Source organism: Aulonocara sp. 'chitande type north' Nkhata Bay, linkage group LG9 (genome assembly GCF_057382095.1).
Source record: "Aulonocara sp. 'chitande type north' Nkhata Bay isolate Kocher_YH1m ecotype deep benthic linkage group LG9, A_spYH_male_GT1.1, whole genome shotgun sequence".
Taxonomy (NCBI): Eukaryota; Metazoa; Chordata; class Actinopteri; order Cichliformes; family Cichlidae; genus Aulonocara; species Aulonocara sp. 'chitande type north' Nkhata Bay.
The window spans coordinates 33,307,138-33,327,417 of NC_141352.1; the positions used below are offsets into that span (position 1 = coordinate 33,307,138).

General features: G+C 43.5%; 2 protein-coding genes and 1 pseudogene across 2 annotated transcripts in view; 1 reads left to right on the forward strand and 2 right to left on the reverse strand.

Annotated features, from left to right (window-relative positions):
* Nucleotides 1-20,280, reverse strand: part of LOC147322587 (transcription factor 7-like 1-B) — a 118,348-nt gene that overhangs the window by 23,032 nt on the left and 75,036 nt on the right. The gene's annotated exons all lie outside the window — the stretch shown is intronic.
* LOC147322590 (kinesin-like protein KIF1B) lies at nt 8,282-11,442 on the forward strand (annotated as a pseudogene).
* LOC147322591 (uncharacterized) lies at nt 12,987-18,856 on the reverse strand. The gene is made up of 4 exons (XM_086307206.1): nt 18,770-18,856; nt 15,746-15,849; nt 14,171-14,767; nt 12,987-13,819 (listed from the first exon to the last, which is right to left on the reverse strand). Exons 1-4 carry the CDS (start codon nt 18,816-18,818, stop codon nt 13,142-13,144), a joined length of 1,428 nt encoding a protein of 475 aa, XP_086163332.1. The 5' UTR covers nt 18,819-18,856; the 3' UTR covers nt 12,987-13,141.

The window sequence follows — 20,280 nt, forward strand, 5'->3', positions numbered from 1 at the left end:
TTCAGTCCAGGTGCTGCCCTCTCTCACTGCACTGACCGAGCTTGATGTGTCATCCAATAAGGAAGTGGGAGGTGTGGTCCACCTGCTGGTCTCCGCCCTCCCTGCGACACAAATGAGGAGGCTGCCATTCAACAGCTGCTACATGAGCAACGAGTCCTTCACTGCTCTGGGTAACACACACACACACACACACACACACACACACACACACTTGTTTATTTATAGAAGTTTTCCTTCAAGTCATTCTCCCTGAATACCTCTTCCACCCTCTAGCCTGAAATGGTGAAAACTTTGTGTTTATGCATCAGCCCTGGCGGTGTCCTATCTGCGCACGGTGGATATTTCCTGGTGTAAAGTGGTTGGCGGTCACTTGGCGCTCCTGCTGGATGCTCTGCAGCCATCAGTCGTCAGCGAGCTCCGTCTTTGCAGCTGCGAGCTCACCACTGATGACATGCAACATCTGGGTAACTAACACACAATGACATTATACTTTTTCTTTTTTGGTCTGTAGTGGATCATTAGGCTGCATAAATGTATATTAAGACAAGTAAAGCCTGAAGGAAATTGATATTTCTTTCATTTATTTCATGCTGCCAGCATCTGTAGCTGTCGTATAAAACAAAACAATGAAACTATTCGGTGTTATTTTTGTCTCCATCAGAAACATTGTGAACAAAACAGTAAAGTGAAGTGATCAGTTATCAATGGGTCCTCTTCCTCTGTGCAGCTGCCGTGTGCAGACGGGGCTGTCTCTCCTCACTCCGTGCACTGGATCTATCCTACAACAGCTTGGTGGGAGACAACGGTTGGTGCAGTCTGTTTGCAGCAGGAGGTCTGGGCTCTCTGGAAGACGTGGATGTCAGTTTGCGACCTTCAACCTCTGCTCCGTGCTCAGCCTGGCTGCCCGCTCTGCTCCGAGCTCTGCCTCAAATGCCGGCGCTGGCTCGACTGGCCATGCAGAGGTGGACAGCTGACTGTCAGGAGAGAGAGCAGCTGAGGTACTGTCTGAAAAAGAGGAGCGTCCTGCTGGAAAGGGATCCAGATTTACAAGACACATCATCAGCATGTAAAGGGAACAGTCAGGAGAGCCTAGAAGAGAGTCAGCCTGAGGAGATTGGAGCGGACCGCACTGGAATTTACTGTCAAAGAGCGACCCACTTTGTTGCTTTATTATTATTTTTTTAAGTCTCTGTTACCACAAGAAGGTCAGTGTTGAGGTCAGCTGCATCACGTCTGATGTAAACTGTGTCACACGTGATGGTTTCAGGGAATACTGGGAACTTACAGAGTTAAGCACAGCTGGTGTGGGTTATCATATTTGTCGTCTCTCACCTTGGCTGCAGGGTCTGGGTCTTTCCAATGCAGCAGTCCTAACACTTGAGACACACATGCCGAGAAGTGGGGATACCTGGAAATGGACAAAGGCTTTCAGCAGAGTTTTAAAGCAGCTATTCAGGAAAAGAGCTGTGAATTATCTGCATACCTTGTTAGGTAATCAGCTATTTTGGGGTTCTTTAACAAATCAACCAAAAGGTCGACTGAGTATTTTCTCGTCAGAGTACCTTCACCGTTCACGATGATGTTGAGCACAAGCTGGAGCGTTTGATGGATGTTCTTTGCATCAAAGAGCTACGAGGAAATCCCAGAGATTAGAGACAGGATATTATGTGAATCAGCATGAATGTTGTTTGTTGTTCAACAGATAAAAACAAGAAGAGAAAATAGAAACAAAGTAAAAAAGGAACAATTGTTTCTGCCGTTAAGAAAAAAAAATTGAGTCATGGCAGAGACCTGCAGAAGTCTTGAGTCTCATTTGATGACATTTTGTCAGATTGCCTTGTAATTTAAAAAAAACAAAACTGTTTTTTGAGCAAAAGTTCTCCAGGTTTTTTTGGAGTTCTTTCAAAGTTTTCTTATTTTTGGACGTTAGCTGCTTTTTCACTCTTTTTCAGTCCAGTCTGTGCATCTGAACATTTACAGAAAGATTTCTTTGTTTCGTCTTTAGACACTTTGTTAAACGCAGATCCCAGCAGAGTTCGCCTACCTTCTCTCCAACCTTCTCAGGTTTTGTGGATATTATACATGGTTATGCTGAGGATATGTCGGCTACTTTCCACTGGAAATGCCTTTTGGTTAAACTGTCAGCGAGGAATTTGCACTGTTACATTTTTATATAACTTTAATGCAAAAAAAACAGCTGCTTGTTTAAGTGAAAATACACTGATGGGGTTTTTTTCTATTCATGAACAGGAGTGTGATCAGTTTAATAAAAGAAAAAATAACCATAACCAAGATATGAGGGGAAATCTTGGACAAATACAAGCAGACTGGAGCAGCCAGCGTTCAAAACACCGACGTTCAAGGTAACAGAAGGTTCCCGAGCCACATCCACCCAGCTGGTTTCTGTGTTTCTTGTGTATTTGTGTACACTGTGACTTCATGGCTGTCTTGGGCTCCAGCTCTTGTTTTGGTGTCTCATTAATTTGATTTAATGTCCTGCTTAGTGATAACATCACTCTTGGCCTCCCTGCACTGGCTTCCAATTGAATTTAGGATTCATTTTCAAGTTCTTTTATTGGTTTTTAAATCTTTAAATGGTCTGGCACCTGCTGAAGCCCTATGTCCCCACTCGTTCGCTCCGGTCAGCTGAGCAGCTGTTGCTCTCAGTCCCCAAATCACGGCTGAAACTGAGAGGAGACCGAGCGTTCTCTATCGTGGCTCCTAAGCTTTGGAATAATCTTCCTCTTCACATTAGGCAATCGACATCAGTGCTGGTTTTTAAATCCAGATTGAAAAAGCATTTTTATTCACTGGCTTTTGACTCAGTGGTTGACTGACTTGTATTTTATTGTTTTTCGCTATGTTTATTATTGTATCGTATTTATTATTCTTATGGTATCTATTATGTTTCTATTGTTCAGCAGTTTGGTCAGCCTTGTGTGTTTTTAAAGTGCTATATAAATAAACAATGATGATGATGATGAACATAGTAACGTGTGTTGGGTTGCTCTGTCTTCAGACTCACTGTCAGACTGATTAGACAGTGAGTCTGAAGGTGAGAGTCCTCACTGCCCACGCCTGTCTTTGGGTCTGACCAACACCGTTTCCTGTGTGTCATTCCCCCCTCGCCTTCCCCCCATCCGTCCTGTCTGCACTGACCTCTCCAATAAAGACAAAAGGCCTCATTTTCTGAAACTCTTCCTATCCCATCACCTTGCGAAGAATCACTTCACCATGTTGATTAATAAGGACGGTGGGAATGGTTTGAAGTCTCGTCACAGAAAATGTGCCAAAGGCAAAGAATCTGAGCTTGAAATAAAATGAAATGAAAGATCAGCCCCACACAGGGGTTAAATTCAGATGGAAACTCTTATCACACAAAGAGAACAAGCGAATAAATATATCTGAGTGTGGCCCCTTGACTGTCACAGTGTAGCTGACATTTGATCTTATCATGTGTTAAAGCTATTTTAATTACTGAAGAGAACCAGTGTCAAACTCAGCCCAAGTATGGTTGTACGTTAATCCTTAAAGCAACAACGTTTTTAAAGTTGCAGCGTCATTTTTACACCACACCTAAAATCCCACTAATCGTCCGGGCTCTTCACCCTATGACCACACGCTGGGGTATCTAACACCACATGACCCAAATGGAAACTATGTCAGCTGAAAGAAACCCATCGAAATGTGCAACACTTAAAACTTTGCCTGATTGGAGCATGGCTTCAAATACAGCCCTGAAAACAGACAGGCGGTCGTTGGCATTTCGCCCTCGTTCCTGAGAGACTACATCGATGTATCAGTCAACAAATGAACTACTGTGGCGTCACAGCTGGGGCCTTCTCTGTGTCGTTTATAACACAGAGAAGGACCCAGCTGTGACGCTGAAGTGGTATCTTTAAATTAGCTGTAGGTGTGAATGCTTGTCTGTCTCTCTGTTAGCTTTGCAACAGACTGGTGATATTCAGAGTGCACCATATGTCTGGTATTATTTCCCTTCCAAATTAGTGCTTCCTCTTAGTTGCTGGTCTAAATTTGTTTCCTTTCATGTTCAGGCCGTGTTAGTGTTGTCTCTGTGTGTAGCAGGTTTTGTCTCCATGTTTGTTTCACTGTCTGCCTGTCTGTCTCTGTATTCTGTACTTCTGATAGACGTCTAATTTTGCCAGTCCCTCTTTTTGTGCGCCTTGTACCTTGTCACTCTCTGTGACCGCGTCTCACTTTGCCAGTTCCCATGTATTTAATCAGTTAATGGTGGTCTGAGTAACCCTCACCACTTTGTTCTCCAGTGTCTTTGTTCCTGTTCATCCTACATATTTTCCCCCATTTGTTATTTATTTCTGCTGTTTGCTATTTATATTTTATTCCTGCACAGTTTGCTTGAAGCACTCATATTTTGTCTATTCTATTCATGTGGATCTTATCTTTCTATTTCCTTGCTTCCTTTTCTGTTTACTTTGCTTCTTGCCCGTGTTTCGTCCTTTTGCGGTGTCTGTGTTTTTTTAATCCTATGGTCTCTTTTAAGTTTGTTTGTCTCTTTACTTCTTCAAACTGAATTCAAAGTGGAGCAAATGCTATATAACATTCTCATAGTCTCATTCACACTAACGTTGGTTCTGTATCTTGTAACCAAAGGAAGCTTCAGCATGCAGACTGGAGCCAGCGATCAAAACACGTGCTTCCTATTTTATTTTGTTGGTTATGTTGAGTTTTGCTGTAACTGTCTCATTACTCCTGATTTGTCCCTGCCGTCTCCTCTTCCCTAATGACCGTCCTGTGTGTTTATTGTTTAATCTTCTCCTTTCGTCACCCAGCTTCACTGGTCATGTTTCCTAGTGTTATCCCCCAGTATAGGTTTCTGAGTTTCTCAGTTCCCTGTCAGATATTTCATATCATTCTCTCCGTCCAAAATAAACAGGCTGCCTTTAGTTTATCCTTGCCAGCCTGTGAGTCTGCATTTGGGTCTTCTTTTTTCATAACAAATGATCATACTCCCCGCAGATTGTGATAGTGACACCTCCAGGCCATGCTGCAACTCTCTGGAGCTTTCCGCTCTTCAGGAACTCTCTCTGCAGGAGGGGGAGATACAGGAGAGGTGGAGGAAGATCTCAGCCTGGGCGTCTATTGTCTTATGTAGTCTGGAAGATGAGTGGATGGTGGGGTGGGTGCAGTTTTCTCTGTGGTGGGGTTGGGTGGACTGTCCCGGGCTCTGTGGGGCCGGGAGGCGCTGCTGCACTGGGCCCCGGTCTGGATGGGCCTGGGCCCCCTTTCCCTGGCGGGGCGCGGAGTATGGGGGTGTCACCAGGGTGCAGAGGAGGCTACCCCCCCTCTGTCCCCTTCTGGCTGCCTCTGCCTCAATTTTATCCCACAACTTAGACATTCACATTACTCACACTCTCATTACACATACATATAGGATCTTGGGGGTGGGCACAATACATGGATACATGGATACACGATACATGTACACCCCACCCCTGGTGTCGTTGCCCACCTCTCAATTTTAAATACACGTAGACATTGAGGGCTATCAGGAGGGACTATGCGCTTACCTGCTGCTCTCTGGCAGGTAGCTCCATGCCCTCCTGGGTTTTAAATGCACCTTAGAACACACATGCATCAACACTACAATGAGCGGGTTGAGGGAGGTTTGGAGTCTTCTCTCACCCCCATTCTCTGCGGCCTGCTGGAGCGGGGGGGCTAGGAGGAGGAGTTGGCCGTCCGACTGCGGTCTGGAGTGTGGGGCCTCCCTGCTGCTGCGGAGTTGGGGTGGTCTGCCTCTCCCCACCGCAGGGAAAAGGGTAACACTACCTGGGTCTGGGTGCAGTTCCCCCTTCCAGGGGCAAGGGTACCTAGACCCGGTTTGTAGAGTACGCTTGGGGAGTGTGATCGTGTGTACAGCGTCTCTTTATGTCTGTCTCCACGTTGGTTGAGTGTGGAGTAAGTACATATGAGAGCATGAGGGTGGGAATGGATGTTTGTGTCTGTGTGTGCCTGTATGTCTGTGTCTATATGTCAGGTTGGGTATCAGACACCACCTCTCTGGGGACATCTCAGGCCCTCCAAGGTTTGGAGGCCTATCTCCCCCTACCACCACTTCCCCTGCCAGTGGCGGACTCCCTCAGACATCGGTGCATTGGTGGTTCTTTGTGTCCGGGGATGCGCGTCCAGGTACACACCGGTTCACTCCTTGGCGGCCGCTTATCGGGGCCTGGAGCCTGGGGCTCGCTCGGGCCACTTCGGAGGTGGGGGTGCCCCCGGCCTCTCGGCCTGGGGCTCGGTCACTCAGGCACGGCTGGCTGCCGGCGGAGCTCACGGGCGCGTCACTGCAACTCCCCCTGGCTTCTGCTCCGCGGCTGCTGAGTGAGCCCTCATCTGGGACTCTCCTCAGCTCTCAGCTCTACCTCAAAGCACACTGTGTTCTGTTGATCTTATGTGCTGCACAATAATGTTTAATATTTAGTATTTACTGTCATATTCCCATATATCATTGTGATGTTGTTTATTCTATTACTCTTGTTCTCTTCTGCTTGTTTTCTTTTTTCTTTCTCAACAGGTGATCCAGGTGATTAATAGATGCATTTTTTTTCTTTTTTTTTTCTATGGCTTTGTGTCCAGATATCAGCGCTCACCTGGCTGGTACCAAGAAGGTTCAGCAAGTGCTCCCCAGACCTGGAGTCCTGGACAGATTCTTCCCAGACCAGCCTCAAGCTGTGCAGCAGATCCGAGCGACATTGGCTGACCTCTACACTCTAGACATGGTGAGAAAAAGGGCACGGTTTGTTCATTGTTTGGAAAATTTGGCATTAGATAATCCTCACCTGGGTGTTGCTGTTCAGTGTAAGCAATATCATTTGCATTTTATTCCTCTGATTTATTTCTCTGTGGCGTTTATGAACTCGTATTTCTTAGGCTGGCTTTTAAGGAAGGAGAAAAGGTATGTATCAGTTGGCTGGGAAGAAAGATGGAGGTGGAAAGGATGTGCGAGCTATGGGACAAAGTTGCTGAGACTAGGTTAAAAAGAGGTGAGGATCAGTGAGCAGGAGTGTGGCTTTGTGCTGAAAAGAGCACAACAGATTGTTTGGAGAGAAGGTGAAGGAAAGTCAGCTGAAGCAAGACAGTTTGTGGAGTTTGTGTTGGACTGTATGTTATGCTGGGAGCCTGGGGATTAGTGCACTTTGATTCCAAGTTAATACTAACTAGTGTTTCTCACTGGTTTTTGGGTGGTGGAGTAAAAGGGATTGGTTGGTGGCTGTTTCTAATGTTAGCCTTTTCTTGGTTTTCTTACAGGCAGGGTAAAGACATGGTGATGAATGAGTGTGTGGGCCATCTGCTGAGGACCAAGAGCTCAGGACAGTCAGACGGGGGCGTCGCAGCAGGAGTCACCGTGCTCGACAACCCTCTGCTGTCCTGAGATGTCAGACTCCTGCCTGCACATACAAACCACACTGAAGTCAAAGTTCCACCTGCACCTCCACCTGTTCTTGCAACAGCATGAAAACTGACAGAGGTGAGACAGAAGAAAAGTTCTTGTCTATTTTTTTTTTTTTTTTACTAAGTTAAGGAATTAAGTTAAGAAGAGTGATTAAATAAATAGTTTCTTGCATTTTTGATTTAATGATTGTGTTTAGGATTATTTCAGAAACATGTTTAGAGGATCTTTGTAAGCCTGTATTTACTTTAAAAGAAGGGAAGCACTTCTTCATCCTACAGAAAAGGTGACACATTACAGATGAGTTCATAAAAAGTGTCTCTGTCACTCTTTCAAGGCTCTGTCACTTTTTCTTTTGTACTGGAACAGCATGGTAAAGTAGGCCTAGGCTGCCATCTTGTGGCAGTGTGTTGTTACTACAACATATGAAATTGTGTTTCTATTGGAAATATAATTCAGCGCCACTGAGCCGCTCTCTCAGTTACAAACTGAACCTGTTTTGTAGACGTATAAATCACTAAGTACAGTGAAGCTTTTGGTTTTGTAAAAGTGTTTCTTATTCTAAATGCATGTTGATTTTTATCAGGGTGAAGAGCAGTTAGCAGTGCATTCATGGACATCTTTAAACTATTAATTGAAGAATCTTTGGTCATGATGGCATGAACTAGAAGCGTGAGCTCCAGGTGAGACTGCACAGAACAACAAGTGTCCTTAAACTGCATCAACTGATGACGTCTTACAATTTTATTCCACTGTGTGTTTTTATCATTGAATGTTTCTGTCTTTGTGTACATGTAATGCAGACACTAAAGCTGAGCCAGAACTTCATGCTGAAGAGAAGGATTCTTTTAAAATGCATGGGGGAGCAAGCGAGTCAGATACCAAGGGCACAAAGATGAAGCAGGTCTGATCGGAAACCGTTTATTTCCAGGCCAGGGAGCACAAATAAAAACACCCTTAAAAGGTTCCCTCCTGCTCAACCGCGTCACTCCCTACGGAGAGAAGATCTACATGACCTTATCTGCGTATCTGGAGGTCAGCCGCTGCTCCGCCGTGTTGTACCTGTTTGTACGTGTTTTTAAGTCTCTTGATGTCATCGTGTCAAGATTTCCCCACCCCGTTCTCTCAAGAACCTCTTTGGGACTGGATACTCCAAAACTGCTGACTGGTAAATCTGGGCTGCTGCACTGTGGCCATCTCTGTTTCACAATCAAAGATATCTGCCCTGTTACAAAGTTTCCTTGTTCAAAACTTCTGCTTCATTATAGCAACCGAGTGACTGGGATCTACGAGCTGAGCTTGTGTAAGATGTCTGACACTGGAAGCCCAGGTGAGCGGCCATGAAACATGTTTAAAGAACGGCAGCTGTTTTATCATAATTCTGTGGAGAGCTTCATCCTAATGAGGGCTCATGTCCTGAGCAGGGATGCAGAGGAGGAGGAGGAAGGTCCTGGACACATCAGTGGCTTATGTGCGTGGAGAGGAGAACCTGGCCGGCTGGAGGCCCAGAGGAGATAGCCTCATCCTAGAGCACCAGTGGGAGCTGGAGAAGATGGAGCAGCTGCAGGAGGTGGGGCCTTAAAAGATTCATAAAGAAATAAATCTGTTTAATATCATTGAGGGAAAAATGACTTTTCAACTCAAAGACCAAAGTGCTATTCTAAAAAGTTTTTTCTTAGAGTACAGACTTTACATGACTAACCTCCCCTCTTCTCCCCACCTCACATTCGCCCCCATCTTTCGTCCAGGTGGAAAAGACCCGTCACCTTCTGGGAGAGGCGGCTCTCGTGGGAACAGCTCCCACCACCAAGTCCCTGAGTGAGTCTCTGTCCCCCAGCGTGAGCTCCGGCACTCTGTCCACGTCCACCTCCGTCTCCTCGCAGATCTCCAGCACCACCTTTGAAAGCGTGAGAAGGAGCTGGCCACCAAGGTGAGAAAAACGTGGGCTTAGTGGGCGTTCTTGTTGCTGCCTTCTTCCTTCTCTGCTCGGAGCTGATCGGTCTTGTTCCTGTTGTGTTGTAGTGCCTGCGCCTTCTGACACACACCTTCAATACTGAATACAAGCAGCTGGTGAACAGCATCAGTGACTGCAAGTTGAGAAATAATACAAAGAAATAAAAAAATAGCCTTTCTGTGTCACATCAGGGAGTTCCTATATTGACGTCTACCTCATCCTGCTGTTGTTTCACTTCAGCTTTCTCTCATCTCACCGATCGGACGTGATCCATCCGTGACGAGCTTCAGCAGTGCCACCCTCACCCCTTCCTCTACCTGCCCCTCTCTCTCGGACTCGCGCTGTGGCTCCATGGGCCAGAAGTAAACATATTTTTAGGAACATTGACCTCGATCTGCAAACGGTTATTGACAGGTTATCTATTTGATTCTAACTTGGTGTGATTTGTGTTAAAGGACCCCTGAGAACAGCTCACGTGCCTCCAGTCCCTCCTGCTCAGACTGTGAAAACTTCCCGATGGTTCCCACTCTGGAGACCTCCTACCTTGCGCGGGCTGCAAAGAACGAGTTCCTGAACTTGGTGCCTGATATTGAAGAAATGCGACCAGGGTGAGTAATGCCATATTAACCCAAATACTGTCACTATGACATGTGTCTCACAGACCAAATGTAAGTCGACACTCATGTTCTCTAGTTCAAGCAGAAGTGATGTGGATCGATTCAAATTCCTGAGCCTGGATGATTTCAGCTGGAAACAAACCAACTCTGCTTCTTCCTCAGATAATTCAATTCAATTCAATTTTATTTATATAGCGCCAAATCACAACAAAAGTCGCCTCAAGGCGCTTCATAGATACAGAGAAAAACCCAACAATCATATGACCCCCTATGAGCAAGCACTTTGGCGACAGTGGGAAGGAAAAACTCCCTTTTAACAGGAAGAAACCTCCTCAGGGAGGGGCGGGGCCATCTTCTGCGACTGGTTGGGGTGAGAGAAGGAAGACAGGATAAAAGACCTGCTGTGGAAGAGAGACAGAGGTTAATAACAGATATGATTCAATGCAGAGAGGTCTATTAACTCATACTGAGTGAGAAAGGAGACTGGAAAGGAAAAACTCAATGCATCATGGGAATCCCCGGCAGGCTACATCTATTGCAGCATAACTAAGGGAGGATTCAAGGTCACCTGGTCCAGCCCTAAATATATACTTTACCAAAGAGGAAAGTTTTAAGCCTAATCTTGAAATCTTGTCTTCTGAATCCAAACTGGAAGCTGGTTCCACAGAAGAGGGGCCTGAAAACTGAATGTGTTCACTGACCGGTGTTGCCAGCTTTGGTGGCTCGTCTCCCGCTCGAAGAGGACCAAAAAGAGAACCATACAGTGTTCAGCTGCCTGGCTGTGCTCTACACACACAGCCCTGCTCTGGTACAGTAAAAACCACATTTACATTTGTTTACATTTCCAATGTAGAGGATGAGTTTAGATCACTGTGGTCCAAGCTTGTCGTCAGTTATAGAAACTGGATGTTGCACAGGAAAGTGTGTTTCCTTACATTTATTTTGTGTTGACAGAAGTCTTTGATTCATATTGATTATTAAAGCGGGCTTTAACCTGTGGAGAAACGCGTGTGTTCTTGCTCCTTCAAACGGTTTTCTTCAGAGATTTCTCACTGTTTGTACACATGCTGAGTGGCTAGTTTTGAAAACACTTACTTTACCTTTACTACTCTGCTCAGAAATGCAACCTGTGACCTTACACAGCCCAAAAACTTATCCTAAAACATAAATTAACAAGGACAGAAGCTTTTTACAAATGCTTCAACAGTGTAATTCTAACAAGGTATGCAATACATCTAATGTCAGTTCAGAGGTATGAAGTGATGACACTTTGACATCACTGAATAAAAGCAGTCTTGTCATAATAAGCTTTGCTGTGGACAGTTGGCGCGTTAAACTTTTTCTTACAAATAAAAAAGGTAATCAGATGTTAAGTTTGTTCAGTTTTAGTTGTTCTCATTGTGTTGCTCCTCAGATCTCCCGTTGTCCCTGAGCCTGACTAAAGCCCGGCAGCTTGTTTTCAGGGCATGGCAATGCAGATATGAGCTAAATGTGACACAGCAAAGAAAAATCAGAATCAAGAAACCCTGAGCTGACTTTCATGGCTGCAGACGTGACATTAAGAGCCTCACAGATCAAAAAAGTATGGGATTTAAACTGCTTCTAGACCTGCACACGTCTGTTTCCAGGGCAGGATATCCATTCCAGTGCAGCAGAAGGAGCGGTCAGTGTGGACCTCGGTGCTGTACAGGACCTCCTGGAGCTGCTTGTCTCCTGGCATCTGGGCTTTCACTCGTATCTGAAGGACAAAATAGGAAAATCAAGTTGCTCTCACTGTCACCTGATTTCCACAGACTGCCATCTGACCACATCCCTGCAGTTGGATCCCACCGCCGTACCTCTAGGATGGGTCTTCTTGTTGTCAACCCAAACCACCCTCTCCTTCAGCTCTGAGCTGAATATATACACATGATTGCTTCTTAAAAAACAAACAAAAACAAAAAAACGTCCCCACACGGAGTGAGACTCAGTCTTGGATGCCCAGATCAGCCAGTGTGGTGTCCAAGAAAGGGAAGGGTTGGTTTGCCAAGTTGGGCTGTACCTCGATGGGCAGTGTCACCAACATGGGGATATCCTGCTCCAGTCTGACGCGCAACATCTTGTTGTGGGACCCCGGGAGCTTCCTGTCTGCCGATCCGCCTCTCCGTCGGCCTGCTCCACAGTCGCCGCCTCCTCCAGAGAGCGTTTTGTGTCGTCTGCTGCCAGCTTGACTTGCTGATCTTTATCTCAGGAGGCAGTGGGTTTTTACCCTCTCCCCCTTTGATCCTGTGCGTTATCGTTTAAAACTCGCTATCTGCATCTTTTGGCTCCAGCACGTCTTTATTGTTAGAGTTGTTGCTTGCTGTGTTCTTCTGCAGGGTGCTGATGATTCATTGTTCTGCTTCTTCTGATGGTAAACGCCTCTGGAAAGCCTGAATATGTGAGCGCGTCTGATTCATACAGAGTTCTGCTCTGCCCCCCCGGACTGATATATGCAGCCAGTGTGAATGTGTGTTATGTATCACTCACATGTTAGGTTCATTAGACTGACACAAGGGTGATGCACAGATGTTGGTGTTTTTAGGGCCAAGTGTGAAAGTGGAAGAAAGACAAATTCTTTTGAAATGTTAAAAGAATGTTGGAAATTTGATCAGAATACAGTAAAAATGAAAGAAACAGATATTTTTCTCAGATCATTGTGTTAAATTGTCATAATCGCCGTGTTCTCTTTAAGACTATCAGCTCTACTCTAAACAACCCTGAAAGCCTCTGCTGACACATGTCATCAGTTCCTTTCTTTCTTTGTAAACAAGGTCGAGTCTGTCAGGTCAGCAATAGAACTTCCTACAGATGACCCATCAGTGTTTATTCCATGACTGTAAACATGTTTCCATTTGTCACTTCAGTCTTTACTCTGAAATACAGGAAATGACATCATGGCTCAAAATCTTTGTCGTTCAAACAATTCTTTATTTAACATTTTTTTAACTTTATTTAACAAAATACATTCAATAAAAACTTAAACAACAGAAAACTGATTTTTAATCCAACCACTGAAAAAAAAAGGTAACGACTGAACACAAACAGAAGAACAATTTATAAAGATTAACATGGAACTACAGGAAGTTTGATTCACAGCCTCATTTGAACTTAAACTTAAACTTAAGGAGAGCCGACCTGAGCTCTGTGGAGCCTGATCTCCAGGGTTTTAAGTTGGACTCTGAAACCAGAGGATGTTTCTCTCTCTTCAGATTCACTCTGATCCTGTGATGGGAACGATTTCAGCCCTGCGTGATCGCGCTGATGTTTGCACAGAGCAGATGATGAAGTGAATGTTTTGGCACAGTGGTAACAGTGAAACAGTTTATTAGTAACGTGGGATCGTTTGTGTGCAGAGTATGAACTGAGATTACTGAAGCTCTTGTCACACTGCTCACAGCTGTAGTTTCCTTCCATGTGTGTACGTTCATGCTCGTTACGACTACCTGAATGTGAGAAGCTTTTGTCACAGTGTCTGCACTTGTATGGTTTCGCTCCTGTGTGGACTCGTTTGTGTCTTTTAAGGTGACCTGCAGTGGTGAAGGATGACCCACACTGATCACAGAGGTGCTTTTTGACCCCACTGTGAAAGAGTTCATGTTGTTTTAACTCAGCTGATGTGGGGAAGCTTCTCCCACATTCTTTGCAGTATTTCAGTTTGTCTCCAGTGTGTTTACGTTGATGTATTTTTAGGCTGGCTTGGTGACTGAAAGTTTTTCCACAGATGTCACAACGAAAGTCTTTCCCACCACCACAGCGATGACAGGGTTGAGAAGTGGATCCATCTGTGTCGCTCTGCTTCTAAACAAAGACACAAAGACAGTGTAAGTCAGTCCTTCAACACTTTTATCCTGAAAGTCGCCTGAAATAAAGAGCATCTCTGCAGACGTCCAATTACATTTTACTGTTTCGATTAACACACTCAGTTTACTGGGCTACAATAACTACAATACTACCACCATAATACTACAGCAATACTTATTTAATATTACAGTAACATCTGACTTACACTTAAATGAAATGAAAACCTGAATAATGGCTCAGAGCTACTCTTCGGTGCAGTAGAAGTGCTAACATGCTAACACAATTTAATGAGCAGACTTGTTCCAAACAGTCAGACTGAACTTACAAGAATAAAATAAAAATACAAACCTCACAGTAACTGCACTTGTAGAGTCTCTTTCTGGTGTGGATCTGTTGGTGTTTTCTCAGGTACTGTGGAGTTTTAAAAGTCTTCTCACACAGGTCACATTGATAAGGTCTCTCCTCAGTGTGGGTAAACATGTGGTGTTGTAACTGTGCGTCTGTTGTAAAGTATTTACCACACTGATCACACCAGTACACATCTTCTCCGGAGTGAATGCGTAGGTGTATATTTCGGCTCCATAGCTGGCTGAAGGTTTTTCCACAGATGTCACAGCTGTATGCCTTAACTCCAGAGTGGGTAACTAGATGTCTCTGCAAGTGGCTACTTCGAGTAAAAGCTCTGCCACACTGATCACAGCTGTAAGCTTTAACTCCACTGTGGACGACTTGGTGTCTTTTCAGGGAATTCTTCCAGGAAAACGACTTTCCACACAAGTCACAGCTGAACGGTCTCTCTCCAGTGTGGATGAGCTGATGTTGTTTTAGTTTAAACTTCCAGGTAAAATCCTTCCCACACTCGTCACAGGTGTATTTTTTCTCTCTCTTGCTTCTTTGAGGTTTGTCGGCCTCCTGAGAGTGCTGACTTCTCGGTCCATGTTGGTCCTGCAGTGACAGAGATACAGAGTCAGTGAGTGAAATGCAGTCATTGAACAAACTGAAGCTTCAAACTCCCTCCATTAACACTAGTTTTAAACCTGAAGGTGGAGTGTGGCACCAAACACCACCAGAACCTGAACGACTGCAGGTGCTGATAAGTTGCGGTCGCGGTATTTCAACATCTAGTTAGCAATACAGAAGACGAGCGAGAATAAATGGAGTAATATTTTTTACGTGGCAGGTAATTTCAAATGCAGCGATTCTATCAGCCCAACAAACATCAGTAAACACACAAACTGTTTGTGTGCAGTTTGTCTCACAATGTGATGTAAAGACTGCAGTAAAATCCTCTGCAGGTTAGTGCAGGATAAGCAGGCAAGTTTACTGTAATGTGATGGATTTAAGTAAAGAACAGTGTGTGACTGGTGCACAGTGACTGTGGTGCTCATGTCAGAGTTAGATTACATCAAGTGTAGCAGAGATTAACTTAAACTTAAGCTCATGATGCTGACATTCATTCACTGAGCTCCACCCACATACCAACAGGTTAGTGTCTAATATAAAGACAGTGTACTGTCAGTGTAGAGAAAGGAAATCAGCCAGGACAACTCATGAAACATCTGCAGACATCTGGATGAATTCACAGAGAGCAGCAGGTCAGCTGATCACAGCCTGTACATTAAAAAAAATCTACTGGAGCTCTCAATAGAAATGATTGTGAGCTGTGACCCTTTTCCCCACACTGAGCCACTACAGCTGATTTTAGGGTTGAATCCTGCTGAATCCCACTTTAACATCTTCCTGCTCATTTTGATGTTTAGAGGCAACGTCACCGTCTAAGATGTAGGCATTGTATACATTGTATACATTATTTCTACATTACATTAATATTGCACAAGGTTCACTTAGTTTAGCATAAAATATACATACTGTATCAGTACTTCAGCTTTTAATGGAGTATTTCTTAACACTAGTATCTGTCACCTTCTGTGTTGAGCTCATTGTTTTCTCTGCAGTGGCTGAGCTGAGTCCAAGTAGCTGAAATTTCCTCTGCTGCTCCGTCAGACTCTTCTCCTCCTCCTGATCAGCTGGGACACAAAACAGAACTTTGTTAAGCTCCACACTGCACTGAAGAGTCAAAGTGTCTTATATGTTCATCTGAGAACACACAGAACACATTTTAGCTTCCTTGGGTGGACAACTTGTTTGAAACAAACACAAAAGGTTTGAACACCGATACCAAATTCAGCAGTATGGCACACCAGTACCAGGAGAGCAATTCCTCTTTAAAATATGCCCTGGCCAAGAAAAAACCCGACAATATACGTGTGCCGTGAGAAATGATAGATAGATAGATAGATAGATAGATAAAATTTATTTCAAACATGCAAATATAATTGAAATAACAACAGAAAAAAATAAAAATAACAAAACTTAAAAATCATCAAGTTTTCATGTAAATATCTATGTCTACAGAATGTGTGTGCTCGAAAAGGAGTAGGGTGAAGTTTTCTTGTTCCTACCCCCTTATTTCAAATTTCATTGCTTACAAATCCATATCCAGGATTCAACATTATTTGATCATATATTTAACTATGTACAAGTCTAACACATTGAACATACACAAATAAAACCATTTTCAGCACGTAAACCAGAACAACAACAAACTACATTTTTTACATAAACTAATCACTCTGTTTATAACAGCCGCTTAATCTCTGAGTTTATTTTCTATCTATGTGACAAAAACCTTAATGAAGACTTAAGGTTGGGTTACTCAGGCCTTGATTTATAAAAAATGAGGACACAATGAGACAACTCAGTCACTGAGAGGAAGATTTCCTATATTCATGCAATTTATTATTTTTTGAACAATCCTGTGAATTTTTGTATTGATGTACTTGGGCCCGTTCTTCGTACCTCGCTAAGTAGGTTAGCCGGATTAGATTGTTGACGATTTCGCGTGATCCTGGATCAGTCGGTTCCCCGAAGCTCATCCGGGACTTGCTGTCATAGCAACAGAGCCGTAAGCGTAAACCTGCTCGGGAGCAGGTTTACTTTATGTAAACAGGATTAGATCGCGGCCACGCAGGTATGTCCGCTTCATTTATACGAAAGCAACAGCGATATTTTTCCACTGTTTCACCATAAATAAATATTATCAATGTAACTAAAGATAATGCAGCACTTGATCCTTTTATTGATGTCACACAGATACATATAGGTCATTTCCTAAAAAAGGGAAATGTACTATTAACATTCTATTACATGTATGTGATTATTACAGATGTAATTCATATTTCAGAGTAGTAATTGTAAATTACTTCGTGTAATCAAGATGAGAGACCACGGCTATAAAAGCGAAGGTGGATTTGGGAAGTCTGTCGCAGCCATGTCCTGTCCGTATGCGCGACCAACCCATTGCGGAAGGTGCAAGATTGATAAGGAGAGTCCTCAGAATTCAGCGTATATTGCGGGATAGACAGGATCCTTTAGCTCAGCGCGACAGTGTGCTCATAGAGAGATATCGATATTCCCGTGAGGGTATTATTTACTTAACCAACTTGTTGACGAGGGGGTGCAGGACCACCACCTGTCTTTTTTTCCTCTGCCCTTTTCTTGGTTGCTGTTATGAACAAACTAACAGAGTATTACAGGCCAGTATTACCTTGCCAAGAGACGCAAAGCAATCTAAGAGATAAATATTACCATTCTGTAGAATACTCCTGTATTCCACTTTTACTTGTTCCCATGTTCTTGTGGGTCCTGTTGTGGCTCTAATGTGAAAGGGGATATAATATAACATATTATAATATAATATAATGCCATATGATATTGGACAATATAGTGTCATATGATAGATCTACCCTACCGCCAACTGGTGTTGGCCAGAGGGGCCGATGGCGCGATATGGCAGCCTGGCTACAACCGTAGCTGCCTCCACCAGTGTGTGAATGTGGGAGTGAATGAATAGTGGTATCGTAAAGCGCTTTGGGTGCCTTGGAAAGCGCTATATAAACCCAATCCATTATTATTATTATTATTAAATTACCTACGAGTTTGATTTGTCAGCAACTTTCTGCCAGCCCTCTCTCCTTGCTTTTGCAGCCTTTGCAGTGTTCTCTTGCGTTTTAATTAAACTCTGAAACTCCTGAAATCCCTCACTCATGAGTTCTTGCTCTGCTGCCGGAAAATACCGAGCACGCCCCTTGGACATTTTCGCCGACCAATCAGCGGGTTGCCGATCAATGTTTCTACTATCGATGCGTAGCCCCTTTTACGACACCCAGTGATGTCACATTCCTGCGTCCAGCTGTAGTAATCGTCAACAGCAGGTGTGTTCGGGGAACCGGATTAGCGAGCTCACGGTTAGCGCGATGATTTGATCTTGGATGTGTCATTTGATCTTGGATGTAGTAAGCGACGTACGAAGAACGGGCCCCAGGTCTTGATTTCATCTGTATATCCGAGTGGGTGTAGAAATCTGAGCCATCATCTGAGTAAGCCTCATCACAACTTTGCGCTGATAAAGGCAGCTGTGTTTTAGCCTGGAACACATTTATTTTTACATTTCTCATAAATGTATTTCATTATAGCACTTTTACCGCCAACATGTTGGGTCTTTTGGAGCCGGAAGTGACCTTATATGGAAGAAGGGTGGCGCTAGCTAGCTTAGTTAGCAAGCTGCATTCATAAGCTGTGCAGGTGCCACAGAGATGCTAAGTAGCCTTAATAACAGACTAATAAAACAACACAAACTCTGATTACAATGAGCTCATTTAAAAGCTTTCTTCTAATAAATTCTTTTCTTCTCTGTGTTTCACAACCTTTTGGTGATATCTTTCTGTGAATTAGTTTAAAGCAGCTTGAGTCAATTTAGTCAGATTTTTTTTTCCAACTTGTTCACAAAAACTTGAGAAGAGACACCGAGGAGAGCAACAGAAAGCCTCATTCAGGAGCTAAACTCAAGATTAACTAGACTCGGATTAATATTAGCTCGATACTTACCTTTAAGTGTTAAATCAGTCTTGACAATAATCGGAGAGAAAAACGCCATAAAGCGGGAACTCGGCTTCTTCTTCTTCTGCTCTTGTATTTTTTGGCGGTTAAAGCTTTAAGGCGCATTACCGCCACCTGCTGGACTGGACTTTTCATGTCCCAAACATCATCGATTGGGCACAAATTTGTTGGAGTTTCTGTTAATAAAAAAGATGGAATTCAAGGATCTTGTTATTTGGTTTGTTCGTTTTCACCATTTACTCTACAATTTTCTGCCAGTGTATAGCAAACCCCACAGCTCAAATCAATGAAGAATTTAGTATTTTTAACATATTGCTTAAACTGGAACCAGCAGCTATATAGGCCTAATTTTTAATCCAAACATGTGATAGAGGTTTACCACCAGGAGAAGCAGACTGTAAATAAAAGACTGTGCTACTGAAAACTGTTAGTCTGACTTTGGATTGTAAATATGTTTCCTTTTGTCACTTCTGTATTTGTATATGGCTCAAACTATTTGTTATGAAAGCAAAACAAACAAACTGATGTTGTCTCATCAGATCCAGTTGTGACATTAGCTATAGTTTCCGCGGAGGGTACTTGGTTCTGTATGACAGCACAGCTTTTAGGTTGAATTCAAGCGCTTGAGTACAGCCTGATAATTAGAGGCCTGCAAACTGTTTGCTGATGAACTTTGGAAGTAAAAGTACAGACAGCTATAGAAGACACAGGACACGAGATGGGTTCATTATTTCTTTTGAGTTCCATGTAACAATCCGTAACTCTGTAATTAATGAATGTGCCATTTAATCTTGGCTGCAGCCAAGATTAAATGGCACATTCATTAAATGGCTAAAATGGGTTGGCTGCCGTTCAGCATTTAGTACAAGTCAGCTTTTGATCAGAAAGTTTTCTGGTTTGATCCCTGGCTGCTCCAGTCTGCAGGCGAAATATCCTTGGACAAGATTGTAATCCCAAGCTGCTTTCTGATGCATCCATTGGAGTGTGAATGCTTTATAGAGTTTGTGAAACAGTTGTACGTGTGGTCAGATTGTTTTGTATTTGTGTGTGGATTGAAGCACATGTCTGAGAGCACATCAATCACGGCACATATTTTTTAAAATCTTAGTTTAAATAAAGTTTTTGATTATTTATTATAAAAAAGAGATGATATATATATAATGCAGTGGGCACTCCACCAGCTAACATGTCAGTTAATTTGACACATTGATTTATTTATCATTTCTTTTTCTCTCTCAGCTTTTCAGCTCCATATTTTTGCCATTTCTTCCACACTCAACTCTGTTCTACAAGGTGAGCCCACAGTTAATGTAGGAGAGGGCAGGTGGCATTAAGAGGTTTGATTGGGCAATCTAGGGCCCAGTTAGTTCTTCCTTTTGGTGAAAGCTGGGCTCTTCAGTTCAGCATGGCACAGCTCCAAAGATTCTGCAACATCAAACCCTCTGTCTGCTAATGTTACATCACCTGGGCTGAGGCAGTCCAGGTAATTTCAACACTTT

What these genes read in the sequence shown, in the direction of transcription:
- LOC147322591 (XM_086307206.1), bottom strand. Translation starts at nt 18,818, where the DNA reads ATGGCGTTTTTCTCTCCGATTATTGTCAAGACTGATTTAACACTTAAA. An exon ending in CAATGAGCTCAACACAGAAG is followed by an intron (nt 14,768 to 15,745) that starts GTGACAGATACT and finishes CTGTCACTGCAG; the next exon opens with GACCAACATGGACCGAGAAG. An exon ending in ACAAGTGCAGTTACTGTGAG is followed by an intron (nt 13,820 to 14,170) that starts GTTTGTATTTTT and finishes GTCTTTGTTTAG; the next exon opens with AAGCAGAGCGACACAGATGG.